This window comes from Chiloscyllium plagiosum, unplaced genomic scaffold (assembly GCF_037043375.1).
Source record: "Chiloscyllium plagiosum isolate Xiang-an unplaced genomic scaffold, Cpla_swu_hap1 HiC_scaffold_42, whole genome shotgun sequence".
Lineage (NCBI taxonomy): Eukaryota > Metazoa > Chordata > Chondrichthyes > Orectolobiformes > Hemiscylliidae > Chiloscyllium > Chiloscyllium plagiosum.
The window spans coordinates 23,786,281-23,808,886 of record NW_028270180.1 but is presented as its reverse complement, the minus strand read 5'-3'; the positions used below and the strand labels follow the sequence as shown (position 1 = coordinate 23,808,886).

Below are 22,606 nucleotides of genomic sequence, written 5' to 3'. Positions count from 1 at the left end.
TGTTTGGCACACTTGCCTTCACTGGTCAGAGTACTGAGTACAGGAGTCGGGATGTCATTTTATGGCTGTACAAGGCCACATTTGGAGTACTGCGTGCAGTTCTGGTTGCCTTGCTATAGGAAGGATATATAGAGGCTGGATAGGTTGAGTTTTTTTCCCCTCCAAGAGTGTGAAGGGTGACATTAGCGAGGTTTGTAAAATCATGAGGGGCATAGATAAGGTGTTTTCTCCAGGATAGGGGAATCCAAAACCAGAGGGCATAGATTTAAGGTGAGGGGAAAAGATTTAAAAGGGATCTGAGGGGCAACACACAGAGGGAAACATATTTGGAATGAGCTGCCAGAGGAAGTGGTAGAGGCGAGTACAATTAAACATTTAAAAGACATTTGGATTAGTACATGGATAGGAAAGGTTTAGCTGGATATGGGATTAGTTCAGTTTAGGACACCTGGTCAATGTGGAAGCTGGGCCAAAGGGTCTGTTTCTGTGCTGCATGACTCTGCAACAGCAGGTTTTAGATTCTGAGTGGGTAAGAATCACACAACATCACGTTATAGTCCGACAGGTTTACTTGGAAGGATTAGCTTTTGGAGCGCTGCTCCTTCATCAGATGGTTGTGGAGTCTAAGATCGTAGGACACAGAATTTATAGCAAAAGTGATGTAACTGAAATTATACATCGAAAATGACCAGGATTGTTTGTTAAGTCTCTCATCTTTTAGAATGTGTAAATTTGTACTTATGAAATGACATTTTATTTTGCTAAAAACTACATGAGTCCATGTAAATTTCTGTAAATCCCTTTTTTTAGATTAGATCAGTCTGAACATTGGGTCACAGACAGTCTCACACCTTCAGTGCAATATCTGAGTCAACATGGCACCTATTGTTAAATTTCACTTGAGAATGTAACTTAAAGAAAGTTCTGCAATTTACATATGAAAGAATTGAAACCAACATACCCATTCTAAAAGTTGAGAGACTTAACACATCAATCCAGGTCTTTTTTCAATATATATTTGCAGTTACATCACACTGTAAATTTTTGCTATAAATTCTGTGTCCTATGATCTTAGACTCCACAACCACCTGATGGAAGGAGCAGCGCTCCGACAGCTAGTGCTTCCAATTAAACCTGTTGGATTATAACCTGGTGTTGTGTGATTTTTAACTTTATACACCCCAGTCCAACACTGGCACCTCCAAATCATAAGAATAGAATGTTTGTTATACTAAATGAATTTGTTTTGTTTTGACCATCTACCAGACTATAGGATATTCTAATCAAACAACATGGTATATTAGCATCCTGTCACCCAGACTAAGCACGTAACTGCAACCAGTTCAGATTGATATAGTGAAAAAAAGTTTGCAAATTCATAATTCTCACCTTTATTCTTATGCAGTTTATGCAACTGACCCTGCATTTTAATTCCAAACCTGTCATTATTAATGAATATGCTGCTTACTCCATGGGCTCCCCTTGCTGTCTGATAACTGAAGACTGAACGGTTATTTCTGCTGTCTTGCAGGTGTGATCTCCTGGAACAACCCATGACAACCAAGCCTCTCTCCATCACTGACTTTCAGATCCAGCTTTCCTTCACTCCATTCCAGATCCGTTCCCTACTGCTCACGTTCTGAGCTATCCTTGTCAAAACTGGGCCTCATACAGGATTGCTATTAATAAGTTTCTTTTTAAATTATCATTGTGTTGTATTTAGGAACTATTTCAATCAAGCATACTGTAGCAAATGAAGTGTGTTATTTAATGAAATTACCAACACAAAACACTACTGAATTAAAAGGTATTTCTTGATCATTCCTTACACTGTTTACACTAGAGTGCGAGTTGCTAGTTTTCACATATGACTGAAGGTAGAATGTTAGGGTCTCAGCAGCAGCAACAACAGATATTATACAGCAGTTTTGACATCGTAAATTGGATCAAGCTGCCATCAAAAACTAGTGAGAGACTCGGAAGGGTGAACAAAACGTTGTTCTAAGGTGAACTTTAAGCAGTATTTTGATGAAGAAATTTAGAAAGGGAATGATAGAGTGTAGGGCCTGAAGGCAACGGCCACAGATGGAAGGCACAGAGTATTTGACGTAAAACACCAGAATGGGTGAAGCACATCGGGTTGTGGAGCATTGTAGAAGATTGCAGGGACAGGGAGAGACTTTAATAGCAGAATGGAAATGTTAAATTCATGGCCAGCAAGCCTGGGAGTGAGATATGACTGGGACTGATGAGAGTTAAAATATGGGAAGCCAAATTTTATGTAAATTTACAGAGGGTATAAAATGGAAGACTGGCTAGGGGAATGTTGCAAGAGTCCAGTCTGCGCTTAACAGTATGTGGATTTCAGCAGCAGTTGTGTTTGTTGTGAGAAAAGCACTGCAGGTCAGGCAGCATCCGAGGAGCAGGAAAATCCACATTTTGGGCCGGAGTCCTTCATCGGGAATGATGAAGGGCTCAAGTCTGAGATGTCGATTCTCCTATTCCTCAGATGCTGCCTGACCTGCTGTGCTTTTCCAACAACACACACTTGACTCTGATTTCCAGCAGTTGCAGTCTTCACTGTCTCCTAAGATTTTAGCAGCAGACAGGCTGGGGTAGAGATGGGTGATAAGGCACAATCCATAAACTGTTCCTTTATTTTAGCTGTTGACCACATCTCAATGATCAGAACAAATACATGGGAAATACTTTCTATTAGAAAATATTTGTACAATTCACCAGACCGGGACAAAAGTCTGCCATCAGGAGACTTCCCTCCAGTTTGTTAAAACATACACATGGCAAACTGGTTTCTAAAGATCTATTTAAAGTCAGTAAATACAAACCCTGTTCAGAATGATTAGTGGAATAAACATTTTTTTGTAATTATGCAAAATGAATGAGTAAATACACTTTGCCAAAAATCAAGATTGTATAGAGAAGAATGCATCAACAATCCCCATTCTCAAGGAGACATCATGGTGCACTTAATCTGCTCAAGACTTGTAATTTGCACTTGATTCACATACCCTATCACAAATATATTAGGGTACACTGATCAAATATGTCTCTACAGTGAGGGAAAACAAGTCATTTTAGCCTCCTAGTTGGAATATATTGAGTCACAGAACCTGTTTCACACAAGCTAGGGGAATATCAGAAGATAACTCAACAAAGCAGGAAAAAAAAGGTGGAAGAAAATTGGTGTGTTCCGAAAAACCCAACTTATTCCATGCAACAGACTGTGTTATCATTGAGATTAATCAGGTCAATTCCAATCACTGACTGTTTGCTGGAATTAACAAATTATTAAGTTGGGCAATGAAGGAAAAGGCTTCTCTGCTCTAGGCCTAGGTAAAAGGAATAAATTTAACTGCTGGTACGTCATTTCCCTTATTTACATTTAGCTTGTATAGTTAGTACTGCAACCAGCTAGAGATATGGAAATCAATGCAGGTAAACCAGGTTTGATACAGCATAAATAAGGTTAACAGCAAAGGTCTTTTCCCAAGGTGGATGTGTACAAAACCACAGGCTGTATTTTTAAGGGCAGAGGAGAAAGATTTAGTAGGGATCTGTGGGGCAACTTTTTCACACACAGGGTGGTTTGTGTGTGGAATGAACTGCCAGAGGAAGTGGTGGATGCACTTACAACATTTAAAAGACATTTGGATAGATGCATGAATAGGAAAAGTTTGGAGGGATAAGGGCCTAACTCAGGCAGGTGGGATTAGTTTGGGAAACCTGGTCAGTACAGATGAATTGGACCAAAGGGTCTGTTTCTGTGCTGTATGACTCTTTGGTCCATTCCTGACATTTCTTTCCTGAAATAAATGTTGATTTGACTGGGGTTTTACCAACTAGTTATTACTTCTGCTAAATTGGAGCGATGGCAAACCACTTCATGTAGCCTGCATGTTAGTGGTGTACAATGCAGTGTTACATAAACATTGCATGGTCGCCAATGTGGCGACACTGCAGTTGTTTCCATTTCATTGTACAGATTACCGCAAAGAAAACAAGCTGAAATCTCAAAGACTGCTGTGAGCTGGCCAAGATCCATCAGGGGAGTTGCAACTCAGTTTTTAAAAAGTCAAAGTATAATGTTAAAATAACTTTTATCCAGAGAGGCCACATTAGCTGCCAGACACTTTAAGGCCCAGATTTAGATAAGTACACACAAACACGTAGACTTGATGATGACATGATGTTTGGTTTTACTGCTACCATGACTAACTGCAGCAGTCATTGCTCTTTTACAAACGAAGTCAGGGGCACATCTTCGGGCATTAAAGGATTTATGAAACAAGTTACTCAAAGCCAATGGAATAACTGGGCCAAGAACATCAGTGTATTTACGGTGTTATGCTATCAAAATATGTGTAAAATGGTCATTAATTTTTGACCAAATCCAATGGAAAAGGCACATTTTTGGAATACACCATTTCTTTAAGGTAATGAAACATAACAGCCTCTTTGACAACACTCATATGCTCCACTTAATTGGCATAAATGAAAGCTCAGGAAACAACAGCATAAGAAGAATTATGGTTGTCAGAAATCCCAAGTGCCCTGTATCATGGGTGATGGATGCCCCTAAACCACAGAGAGCGAACAGGAGCATAACAAAAACAGACAGTTGTCCATCAACCACAGGCAAGTAATCAAAGTAAAGCCATAGATAACATTTATAAATAAGAGTTTTGTGCATAAAAGATATACACACAAAACATGCCAGATTGAAAAATCTAAAAAGCTGAAAGGATTAGTGGTTTAAACAGTGGGGGAACATTTACAGTACAAGCCAATTTGCCATAAAATGCAACAGGTTAAAGATGAACTCTCTCCAATTAATTACAAGTGCTTTAAGTTGACGAAATGCCTCAACTATAAACCAGTGTTACTCTGACAGCCAGCTGTTGCAGGTTTGTTCAGTGGGTAAATGATCAGAAAACTGTTGGGGGGCAGTTTTGTTACTAAAGGCAGGCTGTAGTGAATAGGTGCAATAGATCCTGATATGGGTCAATTTGGGTGGAAATAAGGAATGGCAAGTGAAAGTCATCACATTTGGGGGTTGGGGCTTTCCTCCGGATGCTCCAATTTTCTCCCACAGTCCAAAGATGTGCAGGTTAGGTGAACTGGACATGCTAAATTGTCCATAGTGTTGAGGGATATGTAGACAAGGTGCATTAGTCAGGGGTAAATGTAGAGAAATAATAGGGTAGGGGAATGGGTCTGGGTGGGATACTCTTCAGGGGTCAGTGTGGACTTGTTGGGCCAAAGGGCACGCTTCCACACGTAGGGATTCTATGATATAATAAAATGTGAAATAGGATTGATAAGCAACCTCATATCAGTATCCTCAACTTAAATGTGGACAATTATACATATGAAGAAAGAGTTGTCTAAAGCTAACTATGAAATTAGGGGAAGGTCAGTGGAAAAACAATGCAGACCTTTAAATGAAATGTTCATAATGGTCAGCAAAAATTATGGTCAAAAAGGATCTGACGAGAAGGATGATCCAGCTGTGGTTAACAAAAATGGTTAAGGAGAGTAACCAATCAAACACAAGTGCATACAAAGTGATGGAAAACAGTGGTAGGCCAGAAGATTGGGAATTTATTTTTTTTTAGGAACCAGCAGTGAATAACTAAAAAGATACCAAAACACAAATTGATTAGGAAAGTAAATTGGCAAGAAATATGAAAATAAATTGTGTTTCTACAAGTATATAAAACAAGCAGCTAAAATGAATGTTGGACCCTTGGAGGATGGGACTGGGGAATGGATAGTGAGGGGAAAACAGGAAAATGGCAGTAATTTAAACTGATATTTGCACTGTTTTGAATGGTGGTGGACTCTTATAAACACCCCAATGCACTGATGGGAGGAAAGATTTTGTAGCAGCCTCGGTCACAAAGGGCAAAGTATTTTGAAACTAAGGGGATTGAAAGGAGGAGTGTTGCCACAACTTAATGGCCTACAGCCACAAGCTTTAAAAGGACATAACTGTAGGGATTGGCCAAAATATTCTACAACTCATTGGATTCTAGGAGGGGTTCTAGACTATTGGAAAACTACAAATGTAATGCTCCCACTCAAGAAGTGAAAGAACAGAAAGCAGTGCCAGTTAGACTGTTCAGAGTCAGATGTACAGCATGGAAACAGAGCCTTCAGTGCAACCCGTCTATGCCAACCAGACATCACCAACCCAATGTAGTCCCACCTGCCCACATCCCTCCAAACCCTTCCTGTTCAGATGTCCATCCAGCTGCCTTCTGAATGTTGCAATTGTACCACCCTCTACCACTTCCTCTGGCAGCCCATTCCACATGTGCATCACCCTCTACATGAAAATGTTGCCCCTTAGGTCTCTTATTTTCCCCCTCGCATCACCCCTGGGAAAAGAATCATCTATTTACCCCATTCATGCCCCTCATAAACCTCTATAGGGTCATCCCTCAGTCTCCAACGCTCCAGGGAAAACAGTCACAGCCTATTCAACCTCCTTAAAGCTCAAATCGTCCAACCCTGGTAACATCCTTGTAAACCTTTTCTGAATCCTTTCAAGTTTCACAACATCCTTCTGATAGGAGGGAGACTAGAATTGAACAAAATATTCTAAAAGTGGCCTAACCAATGTCCTGTACAGCTGCAACATGTCCTCCCAACTCACGTACTCAATACTCTGACCAATAAAGGTAAGCATACCAAACACCTTCTTCATTATCCTATCTACCTGCAACTCTACTTCCAAAGAGCTATGACCCTGCACTCCAATGTCTCTTTGTTCAGCAATACTCCCTAGGATCATTAGCAGCAAGAATAGGCTATTCAGTAACTCAAACCTACCTTACTCTTCTCTAAGATAATGCTGGATTTGCCCAAGGTCTCAACTCTTCTTCCACACCAGCTCCACGTAATTCCTAACTCCTTAATGTTTCTTAAACATTGTGATATAGCCCACAACTCTGAGGTAAAACATTCCAGACATTCACTCCACAGGAAATCTTTCACATCTCAGTTACAAAATAAGGGAGACGCATTTAAAACTATATTACTTAATTCAAGATTTCCCCAAGAGTAGAAATAAATGCTAATGAATAAAGGCTTCATTTGTTTATGATTTGGAGATGCCGGTGTTGGACTGGGGTGTACAAAGTTAAGAATCACAACACCAGGTTATAGTCCAACAGGTTTAATTGGAAGCACACTAGCTTTCGGAGCGACGCTCCTTCATCACCTGATGAAGGAGCGTCGCTCTGAAAGCTAGTGTGCTTCCAATTAAACCTGTTGGACTATAACCTGGTGTTGTGTGATTCTTAACTTCATTTGTTTAGTCATTCTTGTCAATTCAGTCCCTTCATCCCAGGAATGAGCCTAGCTAATCTCTTTTGAACCACCTCCAATACTATTATATCTTAAAAACGAAGATCAAAACTCTAGACAACTCAATGTGTAGCCTCTCCAACATCTGGCATAATTATAATATTCCAAATTTTGTTTCACAGACAAAAAAAACACCTAGATGCCTCCATGTTAAACTTTCTTTTTCAAAGAAGTCTTTCCATTAAATAATGGTTTGGCTTTGATGTTTCCTGCTTTCTGGCAAATATTTGCCCATTCACTCAACCTCTCTCTCCCTTTGCAGATACCTTACATCCTCACCACAACATGCCCTCCTTCCTATTTTTGTCATGGACCAATTTGGTCAGATCTTAGAGTCTACTCCCTCAAAATTATTAATGTTGATAGATATTGATACAGTACTAAATAGTTGAGGCCCAAGAATGGATTTTTGTGGCACTCTACTAGTTACACCTATCTAAGCTGAAAAAGACCAATTACCTTTGATCCACTGTCCATGCTGATACAGAATACAAAAATTTTAATAGCAGACCATCTGGAAAATAGCAACAGGGTTGGACATATGAAAAGAAAGTTCTGCTTGATGATTGCTAGCAGAATTGAGTACAAGAGTGATAAGGATGTTTCTGACTTGGACAGAGTGCAAAGGTTTACCAAGTTTGCCAGGACTAACAAATGAAAACAGCCTGGATTAGATTAAGAATATATTAACTGGAGTTTAGAAAAATGGGGTGTGTGTGTTTGTGCACGTGCGTGCATGTGCGTTTGTGGGGGTAGGGGAGTCACATAGAACTCCATGAACTTCTAACAGACCTAGACAGGGCAAATGCAGGAAGGATGTTTCTGAAGACTGGGGAGTTCAGAACTAGGGTTCACAGTCTAAGGTAAAGGAATGAGCCATTTTGAACAGAGAAATTCCTTCACTTAACAGAGTGATATATCGGTGAAACTTTCTTCTACAGAAATCAGGCTAAAATGTTAAAGTCTAATGATGCTCAGAAAAATATAATGACAGAATGGGTATCCCAAAGAGAAATGATCAACAGGGAAATGTCACTATCTTCACTTGAAGATATTTAATCTAAAGGTACAGATCACCTTGAAAAGTTGAATAAAGTAGCATGAATTTTTGAATAGCCAGAAAATGAGTAAAATCAGGAGTGTCAATCTGCACAATTCTTGATAAGGTTTCAAGCAACATATTGAGATTCAATGAAACAAATCAATGGGACAAATTTATTTTCAGAAATTTTAATCTTTGACCCTAAATTCCTTTAACTTCAAGGACTTGCTCCTGTATTTTGCAACCAAGGAGTTCGGTTCACATCATCTTGCACCACCAAGTGCTTTTGAAGGACTTCCCAACTGATGACAGGAGAATTCTTCTTGAAACGTTGTAACCATCACCATTTTGGGTCAAGTATAGCAAATGATTGCAGCACTGTAAAGATGCTGGTGCACAGTATCACAATTTGACTACAAACAGGATATTAAACATGAGGGAACTTGACAGTCGTTGATCTTCAGATTGGAACATCTCAAATGGTCCTGGTGTCCAACGCACAACCAGTCACTATTTATCAAATACAATGAGTTACCTTTTCATCAACCAAAAATGATGAATATGTGTCTCAAGTATGTAAATAATCAAGTACTGACACTACTTTATTCACTTCTGTATGAGATGTGTGCCTTGTCACTACTGAGAGAAAGTATTATGAGTCTCACAAATGTCTAACACTAGCCGATAATAGTTCGGATAGTTGTACCATTAAATAATATCTGGAAGTTATGCATTTGCTTCTTTAGAATTATAATCAAAAATTGTTTCCCCAAACCACCAGGCACCAACCACTATGCTAGAACCACACTGGGGAATTATCTTTGTTTGGTAAATGTCAGAAATACACACTTTTTCCATTTATTTAGAAGAATGTTAAAGATATTACATTACTGCAAATGACAGAAACTACTCTTCTAGGCTGCTCACTGATTAGAATGAGAAATGGCAGTGATTAGAAAATGACTGGTTCGATGAACCAATTTACAATAATGGAATGGACACAGTCCAAAGTGACAATGCACTGACCCCTTAAAGAAATGGGTATACCTTTTTACTGGCTTTCTTTTAATGAAGAATCAAGTTTGTGCAATCTTTCAGTGATCTGCTATAGTCCAAGAATTGCTCATGCCCTCCCCACCCCTCAGGGATTTGCATGATAGTAAGTGTACCTCAAAATTATTGAACCCAATGATTCAGTTTACAATTTATCTTGACATTGGCTTATTTTGGTTTTCACTGAGCATCTGACCCACACACAAATCCAATTGGGTTCATTCGTCAATACACATCACTGAGGAATCACAACATTCTGAATAGAAGAAAATCTGAATTTCTGAAATAAAAGCAATTGTGGAAATGAAGATGTAAACCTGAAATAGGCCAATCCCAGTTTAACACTCAACGTCCCATCAATGAACTATTTCACCTGGTCTTATATCAGACACGGTCCAGAGTAGAGTAGTTCTTCACTGTTCTTGTATGGGACACTAGTAATTTGTTGCCTACCCCTAATTATTCTTGAATTCAGTTGCTTGATGAACTATTGCAGAGGGGCGAGAAGAATCAACCACACTGATATCGATCTGCAGTCACATGTAGACCAGATCAGGTAAGGATGGCAGATTTCTTTCCCTAAAAGGCATTTGTGAACCAGATCAATTTCAACAGCAATTGAAGCTAGTTTCATTATCACTGTTACTGACACAGCTTTTCAATTCCAGATTTACATCAATTGAATTTAGATTCCTTGCCATGGTGGGATTTGAACCCTTGTCCCTGGATTATTACACCAATATCATTATGACACCATCATCCTCCCTATCTATCCCCAAGGGTGTAATGGATATGCAGCTAGATTTCAAATTTTTGTTGCAGACCTCCAGCATTTCAGAGCTCATGAGATCCCCCAAAACAATTTCAGCTTCTACCCTCAATCCTTCTCACCGAAGATGGATCGCCACAGATTAATAACAAATTTGTTTTGGAAGTAACACCTCTGGATTACTTGGTTTTTTCCCGGTTTTCAACATCAAACAAAATAAAGCCTTCAAGAACAAAGTTACTTTTCCAACCATCCTAGCTTCTACACTTGCCCCAACATCCCAATTTGATTATTATGGTTCATAAACAAGACCTTGCTGAGGGGGCAACAGTAAATCGACTCAATTACAATGACAGCATGTTACACAAACCAGTCGCCACCTTTAATATGGATCTATAAATAATTACATTGCAGCTTTAACACTGATGCTTTCAAGAAATTACATGGTAATTTTGCGAAGACTAGTTTTTCTTTATACAAAACAAATGCTTCCTTTCACAGTCAGCCTCTGACAAGCAGTAGTGTGTCCTTATGCTTTTGCCTGGGTATACTGAACCTAATACAAATACACAACCTACCAGTTTTCTGTGAAAAGACTTTCAGATCCTAGTGCAACATTTCTGTTCTCAGAACTCGCTGTGAGCTCCACAATCAGAAAGCTTGATGTTGACTTTCAAACTGATCTCAGTCAGTGTTGCTCGGTTGCTCCCGTGTAAAGGAGATTTGCTGATTGAAAACATTGAATGTCATACAATCAGCCTCTTGTTCCTTCAATCACATTGGCCTAGTTGGTTTCTCCCATACCCAGCTGTGAATTTCGAGGAAGCCACAATACCAAAAAAGACGGAGCCAGGGAATTAAGATAAATCATCTCAAAGGTGTTCGCACCAGTGATTCCTTGCTTTCAAGTAAATTCCCCACTTCCCAAAGTACAAGATGAACTTTGTACAGATCAACATCACTGCCAGAGAGTAATACAAGCCCCACAATGTCCAACACTGATGACTAGCCCTAGCCTATAACAGAGTTTGAATAGTTGTGTTATTAAGCAGTATGTCAAGGTTGTGTAACTGCTCATTTCAGAAACAGCTCACAACACAAAGCACATTGGAAATACTTTTCCAAGTAGTGTATATATACCATTTATAGTTCAAGTGACTGGCCTGAATCAGTCCCCACAGAATGGGCTAAAAACATTATGAATGTAAAGGATTAATTAAAATCTGGCTTCCTATTGAACACCGAAGGTTTCAACATTTCCCATTCCTTGTCAATTCACTTCACCATCATAACACAGAAGTATAAAAGGTGGATGTTTCCTTTGCAGCTTTGGAGAGATTTTGGAGAGATCAGTAGCAACAACTTATTGGATGGCGTAATACTTAACACCCCCCCCCCTCCCCATTTAAGAAAACCCAAAAACGCAAGAGCCCCATTTAAATGTGTTTGCACTGCCTTTAACACAGCATATTAGCTACTAATACAATTATCCCTTCTAATTTTTAACACAGCACAAAAAGGAAGGCTTTTTGTAAGTTTAAAAAGAAGCAGCCTTCCACCCAGGTTCTTACACTTTCCCTCCTATTATATGCCCCTGAATCACAATACTGTACATGCTGTATGCCAGAAATCATACAGCAAGAAGCTCTTTACTATCCCATTGGCAGGTTTGCAGAAAAGGAGCTTACAGACAGGAAAACTTGATTTTCAGGTGTTGAAACAAAATGACACTCTGGTCCAGTGCTGAAAATACGTTCCAAGTGATATCTAGTTAGTTTGGAGTCTGAACGTTCACCTGAACAAAACTCTTTAATACTCAGTATTTAATTATGTTTGTGTGGGCAGTCTAGTCATTAGGTTGGGAATGGAGATCCTGGCCAAGATATAGTGTTCAACCCCTCACCCAGTGGTCCCAGCTAACAATTCAGGGCAGGCAAGCTCTAGCCTCACGCACTCAATCACAGGCTACAGTCAGTCCTTCTGGTTAGGAAGGTTACATCCCAGCGTCCTGCACTGTCCAATAAGAAAGTTACTCCTTGATCACTTAGAGGCAGCTATGAGTGGCAACATTACAACAGTGAAGGATGTGATGAAATGAGGAATGGACTACTTGAAGACTGTTTTGATGTCACAGCTACAGTGAGGAAAGTTTTTAGCTGCTCCAAGCCTCCCCACTGCCCCAATGTCAAAGGTCCAATTGCTTCAGTTTTCATGCTAAGGTGCTGAGATGCTACAGAGAATGAGGTCTCCCCTCAGGACAGCGAACCTCCACTACTTCTTGCTGCTGCTGCATGAAAAATATTCTGCAAGAGATAAAAGGAGAGTCTATGTTAACTGGCTGAACACGATTGACATTACTCATAAAGCTAATGTCAAGGAGTTTGATTTTATGCTGAAAGATACAGGCTTTTAATGATAAGACCTCCCAAAGCACAATGTAAAATAACACTAAGATCTTGGAATCTATATCCAAACCATTTTAATCAGCAACTCGCCCCGCACCCTCCACCCAAGCTGCTGAACCTTAATGGGGGTAGTTTGATGGACAATGGAAATTGTCCACTGCCCTACCCAAGTAGGCAAGTCCCATGCGAGAGCCAAATAGTAACATTATTTCAATGGAGGATGCTATAAAAGAAATGGTCATGTTTTCTACTAATAGCCAGCCCAAAAACTAAGCAACTCAACTTGAGACAACTATCCCATTACAAACAAAAGAGGGATTGGATTTGGATTAGCTGAAGGTGAATTCCTGTAATTTATTGATGCCAGCGCTTCAGAAAAGCTAAACTCAGAGACCGACAGTAAAGCAGATTCCTGAAATACCCATGAGGCAGACACTGGACCTCGCAACAGCAAGGCGACCAGACGTGACCAGATAATTTAATTCTAAGTGAGTCATATGTTGCACTGGAAATCTAATCCCAGAATGAGCCAGTAGATAATGCACAGACCAAGGCCTATCTGACACCAGAGCTCCCAACTAAACAGGCGTAGTCAAGAGTTCGATGAGGTTTGGTTATGCCGGAGAGGTGATTAGGTGCGGAAAGAGTGGGATAGGAAGTGAAAAGAAAAACTTCTTCCAGATGTTCAATCAGGTTCCCTTTAACAATCCGTGCACAGGACAATCAAACAAAACTTACCGCTTGACATCTGCCCTCTGTTTCTCTATTCTCTTTAGCCCCACCCTACAACGGTGTCTTGATTTACTTTGCCCTCAGAGGAGACACATTTTCTCTTTTTCATAACCTAATTCATACCTATTTACATCATTTATATTTCTTTCACTTCAATTAGCAACTCCTCTGGCTCGTGCTCTGGGCCTCCATACCAAATGTCCCCCTCACTCCTCCTCTGTCTCCGTCAACAGTTTACAGTTCTGAAGTCATATCAGACTTGAAACACTAACTCGTTTCTCTCTCAACAAATGTTGCCAGACTTGCCAAGTTTCTCCAGTATTTTGTATTTGTTTCTGATTTTCAGGATCCCAATATTTTGCTTTTATAAAAAATTCCTTGTTGCCTCGCTGAAAAAAGTTTGGAAGTTGCATCATTGTGACATTACACTGTTCAATCTTACCTGCTCACTTTAAGATTCACGTCAATTGGATAAACTACCATAGGTACACTTTTATACTTCCTAATTTATCTCAGGAGACTTGCTCACATAATAAACACCTTAACATCTAGTGCTCAAATGCATTTCAAGGAATGGAAAAACAGATCACTGCAGGTGGATAAAATCATCTGCGGATATGACAGACAATTAACAGATTAAAAGATTAAGATGAGAATTGGCAGTAGGTACAACACTCAAGTACAAAGGCAGTCGGCTCAATTTAGCAAGGTTGTGGTTTTTCTGTGAATATTATTTACAGATGGAGCCCAGTGCATGAGGGGAAGGAATGATTAGCAGTTTATTCTGGCTCTCAGGGTGGACCAGCATGGGAGGAATTTGAAAAGGAAAATGAAATCATCTTTACAGATTTTCAACTGGAACTAACAGTTGAAGGCTGCTGCTTGGAGCTACTTCTGCCAGGTGACCTGCTATCTTGGTGCCACACTATCTTGTGCCATCCTCACATAGCCACAATAGCCACTTTTGATATCTGTCATCCAGCTACATCCAAGTTGAACCTTTTCTCTATCTTGCTCTCTAACAAAGATTTCTGCAGCTTCTCAGCTCTGATCAAACATCCAAAATATTGACACACTTTTCTGATCGTCACTGTTGAGTTTTTTTTTTAAAAGCTCTTAGAATTTCAATCATCATCTTTCATGGCCTCAGTGTGCGATTTTTAACATCCGTCTTATCATCCACATTTCAAGGCCTCTATAGTTTTGGTTAGATATGTCACCGGCATCATCATCATTGGTTACTTTGCTGGAGATGCAGGTCCAGAACATCAACAATTCGTTCAAAAAACTACCGGGATCACATTAGACAAAAGCTCCTCAGTTCCTGATTCTTAGAGTCATGGAATCCTTGCAGTGTAGGAACAGGCCCTTCGGCCCAACAAGTCCACACCGACCTTCCGAAGAGTAACCCACCCAGACCCATTCCCCTACCATATTACTCTACATTTACCCCTGACTACTGCACCTAACCTGCACACCCCTGAACACTATGGGCAATTTAGCATGTCCAGTTTACCTAACCTGCACATCTTTGGATTGTGGGAGGAAACCCACGCAGACATGGGGAGAATGTGCAAACTCCGCACAGAACTCACTCAAGGCTGGGATTGAACCCGGGTCCCTGGGGCCGTGAGGCAGCAGTGCTAACCACCAACTCAGATCGAACAGTTGGGCCCAAACCGGAGGTTGAGGGCCACTTGGTCAAAGCCGCTGGTAAACGCAGGCTCTAAGCTGAAACAAGCCTATCCGAGTCTATTTCTGAGGCAACACTCAATTTTGTTTGATTAAGAGGACTTAAAGGCTGTTCACTCAATTGTGGCAATTCCTAAAGTCTAACACCAGTAACTCAAAGTATATGCAAAATCATTGAGAGAGATTTAAAGAACAAATTTATTTTGTTTTAAATCCGTTAGCTGGAGGTGGCTATTGCTAGCTGGGCTAGTATTCATTGCTAATCCACAATTACAATTGAGAAGGTGATGATGAGCTGCCTTCTTGAACTGTTGCAGGGAGACCAACAGTGTTGGGTAGAAAGGAGATCCATCTCATTTTCAGAAATATATGTGGGCAGGAAGAATTATGATACTTTTATACACGAACGATATTAGGCAGGATTTAAGCATGAGACGGTCTATCGGAGTTGTTCAACTGGAACAAGTTGAAACCCAATGAAACAAACCAAAGAACTATGGATGCTGGAAATCAGAAACAAGAACAGAAATTGCCGGAAAAAACTCTGGCAGCATCTGTGGAGAGAAAACATGTGCACAAAAGCAGGGAACTATCGTGCACAACCAACATTCCCTTTAAAGGTGCATATGTGGCAATGCAGCAATCTTAAAGGGACCATCCAGTACAACAAACAGACCACATCCAACAAAGATTAAAGGGAACATTGTGACCGATATCCCCATCAATAAAAACCTGCCAATTTCAGTCTTGAAAGCTTCCACTGACCCCCCAGTATTGAATCTTTGGGGAGAGATTTCTATTACTCTTGCAAGTGTTTCCTGATTTCACTCCTGAATGGTTTGACTCTGATTTTCAGACTGTAACACTTGTCATTGATTTCTCCACCAGAAGAGACTATTTACCAGTGTTGAACCAAAGAAAATTCATTCCATTGCTCTGATCACCAGCATATCTCCTCCAAGAGGCAGAAAAGGGCCTCTTCAGAATTACAAGAGACTAATGGAGAACATGGCAGATCATTTGAAAGGCATCACAATCAATAACCTATTATTAATTAAATTGATGACGTTAATATTGGCCACTGGTTAGAAGGGTAACTGAACTCAGAGCCACTGACAGTAATATTTGCTCTTCAGTGGAGAGTCCCAAGCATGCTTGTTAAGGGGCAAATCGGTAACTGGACAACCCTGGGACAGTTTGGGACAACCCTGGGACAGTTTGGGACAACCCTGGGACAGTTTCATGCCAGCCTCACCAGCGACATCTAAGTATTTGTACGCACTCCTCCAGCCCCCATGTCCATACCATGTGGTTGGTGCTATTCCTATTATCTTCATCATTGCCAACGTCTTCCATCTGTGGGAGAAGCAGAAACAAAGTGAGAGTGACAGGATGGGCAGTGGGAGATAGAGGGTGGTGAAGACAGAGGTTAAAACACTCATTACTTTAAAAACTGTCAAGGATGATAAACCGGGCAATTACAGGCAAGTCAGTATTATGTCAGTGGTGAGGCCAGCATTATTGCCAACCCCTAAATGCCCATGAACCTACTGGCTCTCCAGGCAATTTCCGAGGGCAGTGAAAAGTCAAGTACATTGTTGTGGGTGTGGAGTCACAAGTCAGTCAGACTGGGTAAGGATGGTGTCCTTCCCTCAAGGATGTTACTTCACCAGATGGTAGTTTTGGCATCTAGTTGAGACTAGCTTTCAATTCCAAATTTTTTACAACTGAACAGCTGCCATGGTGGGATATGAACTCTCACTGATCAGAGCTGCTGGATTAATTATCCAGTGACATTACCACTACCCTACCATCTCTCCACATCTGTACGAGGGATATCAGAGTTGCAGTCAAAACAAAGAATATCTTCACTTCAGCCAAAACAGAGACACTCTGGCCTACTGGCTGAAGATAAAGATGCCAGTTCTTAATGGGAGCGAAGCTTGTTCCATGTACTCTTATTACATGATCAGGCAAATCTTGGGGCAAAGGACAAATCAATAGCACAGTCTGTTTAGACAAACAAGTACCTAATATGGCTTACCTCTTTCCTCCATCTCAGCTCACACAGAACACGCTCAAAACATTCGTGCATGTAGTTAAACTACAAATGGAAACAAAAAATACAGTATCACAGAAGCATGCCAGAGCACTCAACCAGCAGTCAAATAGTTTACAGAAGTGCAGTTGCTAAAAGTGTGTTTAAAAGTGGCAATTCCAGCCCCACCTGCCCACGTCCTCAAAGGAACAGTGAGGGGAGGGGATACAGTGGGTCAGGTTACCACATCCTAAGCCAGGCCCAGGACATCCCTAGTACGTTCTACCTGAGGTACATGACAGACAACAGCATAGATGAATTAAACATCTCACTGTTCAACTGTTCAGCATTTGCACTGCACACTTAAGGACTTGTCCTGAATTCCTTCCTGTTTTGAGCAATGCAGCGGCACTGCATCAGCCCATACCTGTGAAATGCTCCACATCCCTCCAGGTCAGAGAGAAGAACTTTTTAACAGCAACTCCGATTCCAAAATAAAGGAATTGGATTTACATTTGAAAAGGAGAAGCTGGGAAGGGCTCTGAAGCAAGCGCAGAGGTCCAAACCTTAGTGGACAATTCTCAAAGACCCACAATGGTCATCTTCAGTGTTGTGTAAATCTAAAGGAACAAACATCAGTAGATAAAGTACACTTCCTAACATCAGTACCTCCCCACGTGGCTTACAGCTAATGCAACATGGTAATAAAAACCTGGTCATTTTATTTTTTAAATGTGGTATCAGTTACAGATAAACATTGGCTCAGACACTGGAGCAGACCCCTCCGCTTTTCTTCGGACTTGGGTCTTTTACCAATTCCTGAGAGGGTATACAGATTTGATATCTTGCTCAAAAGGCAGCACCCTTACTGCAGCATTCCCACAGAACATCACAAAAGGGTCACCCCAGTCTTAATTTTCAAGTTTCTGAATTGGGGCTTGAATCCTTCAGTCCCAAATCAGATGAGAGCTTCACTCACTAAACCCTGGCAGATTCCAACTAAACCACCCAATGAAGAAACAGCTTTGTGTTGCCAATGGCAATAGAGTCAGAGTCATAGAGATGTACAGCATGGGAACAAACCCTTCGGTCCAACCCATCCACACCGACCAGATATCCCAACCCAATCTAGTCCCACCTGCCAGCACCCAACCCATATCCCTCCAAACCCTTCCTATTCATATACCCATTCAAATGCCTCTTAAATGTTGCAATTGTACCAGCCTCCACCACATCCTCTGGCAACTCATTCCATACACGTACCACCCTCTGCGTGAAAAAGTTGCCCCTTAGGTCTCTTTTATATCTTTCCCCCCTCACCGTAAACCTATGCCCTCTAGTTCTGGACTCCCCGACCCCAGGGAAAAGATTTTGCCTATTTATCCTATCCATGCCCCTCATAATTTTGTAAACCTCTATAAGGTCACCCCTCAGCCTCCGACGCTCCAGGGAAAACAGCCCCAGCCTGTTCAGCCTCTCCCTGTAGCTCAAATCCTCCAACCCTAGCAACGTCCTTGTAAATCTTTTCTGAACCCTTTCATGTTTCACAACGTCTTTCCGATAGGAAGGAGACCAGAATTGCATGCAATATTCCAACAGTGGCCTAACCAATGTCCTATACAGCCGCAACATGACCTTCCAACTCCTGTACTCAATACACTGACCAATAAAGGAAAGCATATCAAACCCCTTCTTCACTATCCTATCTACCTGCGACTCCACTTTCAAGGAGCTATGAACCTGCACTCCAAGGTCTCTTTGTTCAGCAACAGTCCCTAGGACCTTACCATTCAGTGTATAAGTCATGCTAAGATTTGCTTTCCCAAAACGCAGTACCTCGCATTTATCTGAATTCCACTACATCTACGACTTCTCAGCCCATTGGCCCATCTGGCCCAGATCCTGTTGTAATCTGAGGTAACCTTCTTCGCTGTCCACTACACCTCCAATTTTAGTGTCATCTGCAAACTTACTGACTGTACCTCTTATGCTCGCATCCAAATCATTTATGTAAATGACAAAAAGTAGAGGGCCCAGCACCAATCCTTGTGGTACTCCACTGGTCACAGGCCTCCAGTGGAGTACCACAAGGATTGGTGAAAAACAACCCTCCACCACCACCCTCTGTCTTCTTCCTTTGAGCCAGTTCTGTATCCAAATGGCTAGTTCTCCCTGTATTCCATGAGATCAATAGTTCCGCCTGCCCCTCCTGCAGGAAGTACTAAAGTCAGCCGAGAAATGCAAGACAGAGTTACTCACGTAAGGAGTGAAGATTTTCACCCAGCGAGGTTTCTTTTCACCACGGATGTACTCAAAGCAGAATGCCATCCCCTCCTCATCTGTATCCCACTGGTGCATCTCATCCCATTCAAACATGATTACCTGGTTCTTTTAAAACAAAAGGATAAACAAACCCTCAGTACTTTTTCCACAAAGAAAAGTAAGAAATGACAAACCGATTCAGTTCAAGTAGTTCAGGAGGCATTCAAACCTTCGTTTTTCAATCCAAATACATAGCATTTAAAACAATTCAATGAGGAAATTACTTGAAAGGATGTGAGTAGCAAAGAGTTGCCTTAGAATGGTGGTGGTCCAGGAGGAGAGAAACACTTGTACAGACTTTAGGGCGGATGGATTATGTGGTGCTGTCTAATTTGAGATTGGATTCATTCCTGGTGATTTGGGCAAATGGAAATCAGTGGGATATAATTAATATAGAAATTAAAAGGCAGTTTGTAGTGTCAGAGAGTAAGTTCAAGCTCTCACTCCATTACACTCATAATTTCACCTCAGCTGCATTGGAAGAGAAGAGATTGAGAAAGTAATTTTCACCCAACTATTGAAGTATGCCTCTCAGCTAACTATACAGAAGCATATACTTCCACACAAATTAAATCTCTGTCCCCTGTGGATGCAGGCATAATCAAAACTTTCAAGTCAAATCAAAACACTGCTTTTGATGGGGTTACGTACTAAAAGATATAGAGCAAAGTTGGGGAAATCAGGTTGAAATGCAGTGCAGGACCCCATGACCCAAACATCATTGGCCGGATTCTTACTGGATCAATGGTCTCAGGACCAGGCCCTGAGACATGACAGAATGAACAACTTTATTGGGAGTTTTCTATAGACTCCCAATAGCAACAGAGACATAGAAGAGCAGATTGGGAGGTAGATTTTTGGAAATGTGCAAAGGTAACAGGGTTGTTGTTTTGGGTGACTTCAACTTCCCTAATATTGATTGGAACTTTTGTCAGGTGTGTCCAGGAAGGATTCCTGATTCAATATGTAGACAGGCTGACTAGAGGGGAGGCCATATTGGATTTGGTGCTTGGCAACGAACCAGGTCAGGTGTCAGAGTGCTTGGTGGGAAAGCATTTCGGTGACAGTGATCACAACTCCCTGACCTTTATTATACTCATGGAGAGGGATATCAGCAGACAGTATGGGGAAAGTATTTAATTGGGGAAGGAGGATTTACAATACTATTTAGCAGGAAATGTGGAGCATAAATTGGGAACAGATATTCTCAGGGAAATGCACAACAGAAATTCGGAAGTTGTTTAGGGAGCATTTGAAAGTGCTGGATAGGTTTGTCCCACGAGGCAAGGAAGGGATGGCAGGCTGAAGGAACCTTGGATGATGAGAGACGTGGAACATCTAGTCAAGAGGAAGAAGGAAGCTTACTTAAGGTTGAGGAAGCAAGGATCAGACAGGGCTCTAGACGGTTACAGAGTAGCCAGGAAGGAACTGAAGAATGGACTTAGGAGAGCTAGAAGGGGGCATGAATAAGCCTTGGCGGGAAGGAGTAAGGAAAACCCCAACGCGTTCTACACTTATGTAAAGAGAGAAGAGGATGGCCAGAGTGAGGGTAGGGCCGATCAGGGATAGTGGGGGAAACTTGTGCCTGGAGTTGGAGATGGTAGGGGAGGTCCTGAATGAATACATTGCTCAGTTATCACTAGTGAGAGGGACTTCTTCATTTGTGAGGATAGCATGAAACAGGCTGATACACTCAAGCAGGTTGATGTTGAGGAGTAGGATGTGCTGGAAACTTTGAGAAACTGGAGGATAGATAAGTCTCCTAGGCCAGACAAGATATACCCAAGGTTACTCTGGGAAATGAGGGAAGAGATTGCAGCATCTTTGGTGATGATCTTTGCATCCTCACTGACCACTGGAGTAGCACCAGACGATTGCAGGGTGGCAAATGTTCAGGAAAGGGAAGAAGGATAATCGTGGGAATTACAGACCAGTCAGTCTTAGGTCGGTGGTAAACAAAGTATTGGAGAGCATTCTGAGAGACAGGTTTTTTTTATATTATTTGTAAAAGCATAGTTTGATTAGGTTAAATTCCCTACAGTATGGAAACAGGCCCTTCTGCCCAACAAGTCCACACCGACCCTCCGAAGAGTAACCCGCCCAGACCCATCGCCCTCTGATTAACGCACCTAACACTATGGGCAATTTAGCATGGCCAATTCACCTAACTTGCACATCTTTGGACTGAGGGAGGAAACCGGAGTACCCGGAGAAAACCCACACAGACACAAGGAGAATGTGCAAACTCCACACAGACAGTTGCCAGAGGCTAGAATTGAACCTGGGATCCTGGAACTGTGAGGCAGCAGTGCTAACCACTGGGCCGCCCTAGAGATAGTCAGCATGGCTTTGAGAGGGGCAGGTCATGCCTCACAAGCCTTATTGAGTTCTCTGAGGATTTGACAAATCACGTTGATGAAGGTAGAACAGTGGATGTGGTGTATAAGATTCTTCATGGTAGGCTCATTCAGAAAGTAAGATGACAATGGCATTCGGGAGATTTGGCTATCTGGATACAGAATTGGCTGGTAGTAGAAGATGTAAAGTATTCAGCCTGGAGCTTGGTGACTAATGGTGTTTCACAAGGATCTGTTCTGGGATCTCTGCTCTTTGTGGTTTTTATAAATGACTTGGATAAGGAAGTGGAAGGGTGGGTTAGTACTTTTACCGATGACACAAAGGTTGGTGGAGTTGTAGATTGTGTGGAGGGCTGTTGTAGTTTGCAATGGGACATTGACAGGATGCAGAGCTGGGCTGAGAAGTGGCAGATTGAGTTCAACCTGGAAAAGTGTGAAGTGATTCATTTTGGAAGGTCAAATTTGAATACAGATTACAGGGTTAAAGGCTGGATTCTTGGCAGTGTGGAGGAACCCAGGGATCTTGGATTCCATGTCCACAGATCCCTCAAAGTTGCCACCCAAACTGATAGTGTTGTTAAGGCGGCATATGGTGTATTGGCTTTCATGAGTAGGGGGATTGAGTTTAAGACCACGAGGTTCCTGGACGAGCCCTGGCTATCATTCCCTTGAGCGGCACAGTGGCTCAGTCATTAGCACTGCTGCCTCACAGCACCAGGGTCCCAGCTTCAATTCCAGCCTCGGGCAACTGTCTGCGTGGAGTTTGCACATTCTCCCAGTGTCTGTGTGGGTTTCCTTCGGGTG

At 41.6% G+C, this 22,606-nt stretch overlaps 2 protein-coding genes across 4 annotated transcripts in view; one reads left to right on the top strand and one right to left on the bottom strand.

Moving 5' to 3' along the window:
* The window catches only part of man2c1 (mannosidase, alpha, class 2C, member 1), a 125,352-nt gene extending 123,528 nt beyond the window's left edge, over nucleotides 1-1,824 (top strand). For both annotated transcript variants that reach the window (XM_043680528.2, XM_043680529.2), the window contains one exon: nucleotides 1,532-1,824. In XM_043680528.2, the coding sequence (XP_043536463.2) occupies nucleotides 1,532-1,643 (112 nt within the window). In that variant the 3' untranslated portion in view covers nucleotides 1,644-1,824. The remainder of the gene's footprint in view (nucleotides 1-1,531) is intronic.
* A 6,769-nt stretch (nucleotides 1,825-8,593) lies between these two features.
* snx27b (sorting nexin 27b) overlaps nucleotides 8,594-22,606 on the bottom strand; it is a 127,934-nt gene continuing 113,921 nt past the window's right edge. Inside the window, exons 10-13 of one of the 2 annotated variants that reach the window (XM_043680540.2) lie at nucleotides 19,383-19,511; nucleotides 17,130-17,189; nucleotides 16,341-16,441; nucleotides 8,594-12,559 (exon numbers count right to left, since the gene is read on the bottom strand). In XM_043680540.2, the coding sequence (XP_043536475.1) occupies nucleotide 12,559; nucleotides 16,341-16,441; nucleotides 17,130-17,189; nucleotides 19,383-19,511 (291 nt within the window). In that variant the 3' untranslated portion in view covers nucleotides 8,594-12,558. The remainder of the gene's footprint in view (nucleotides 12,560-16,340; nucleotides 16,442-17,129; nucleotides 17,190-19,382; nucleotides 19,512-22,606) is intronic. The other variant, XM_043680539.2, reaches the window with a different exon arrangement.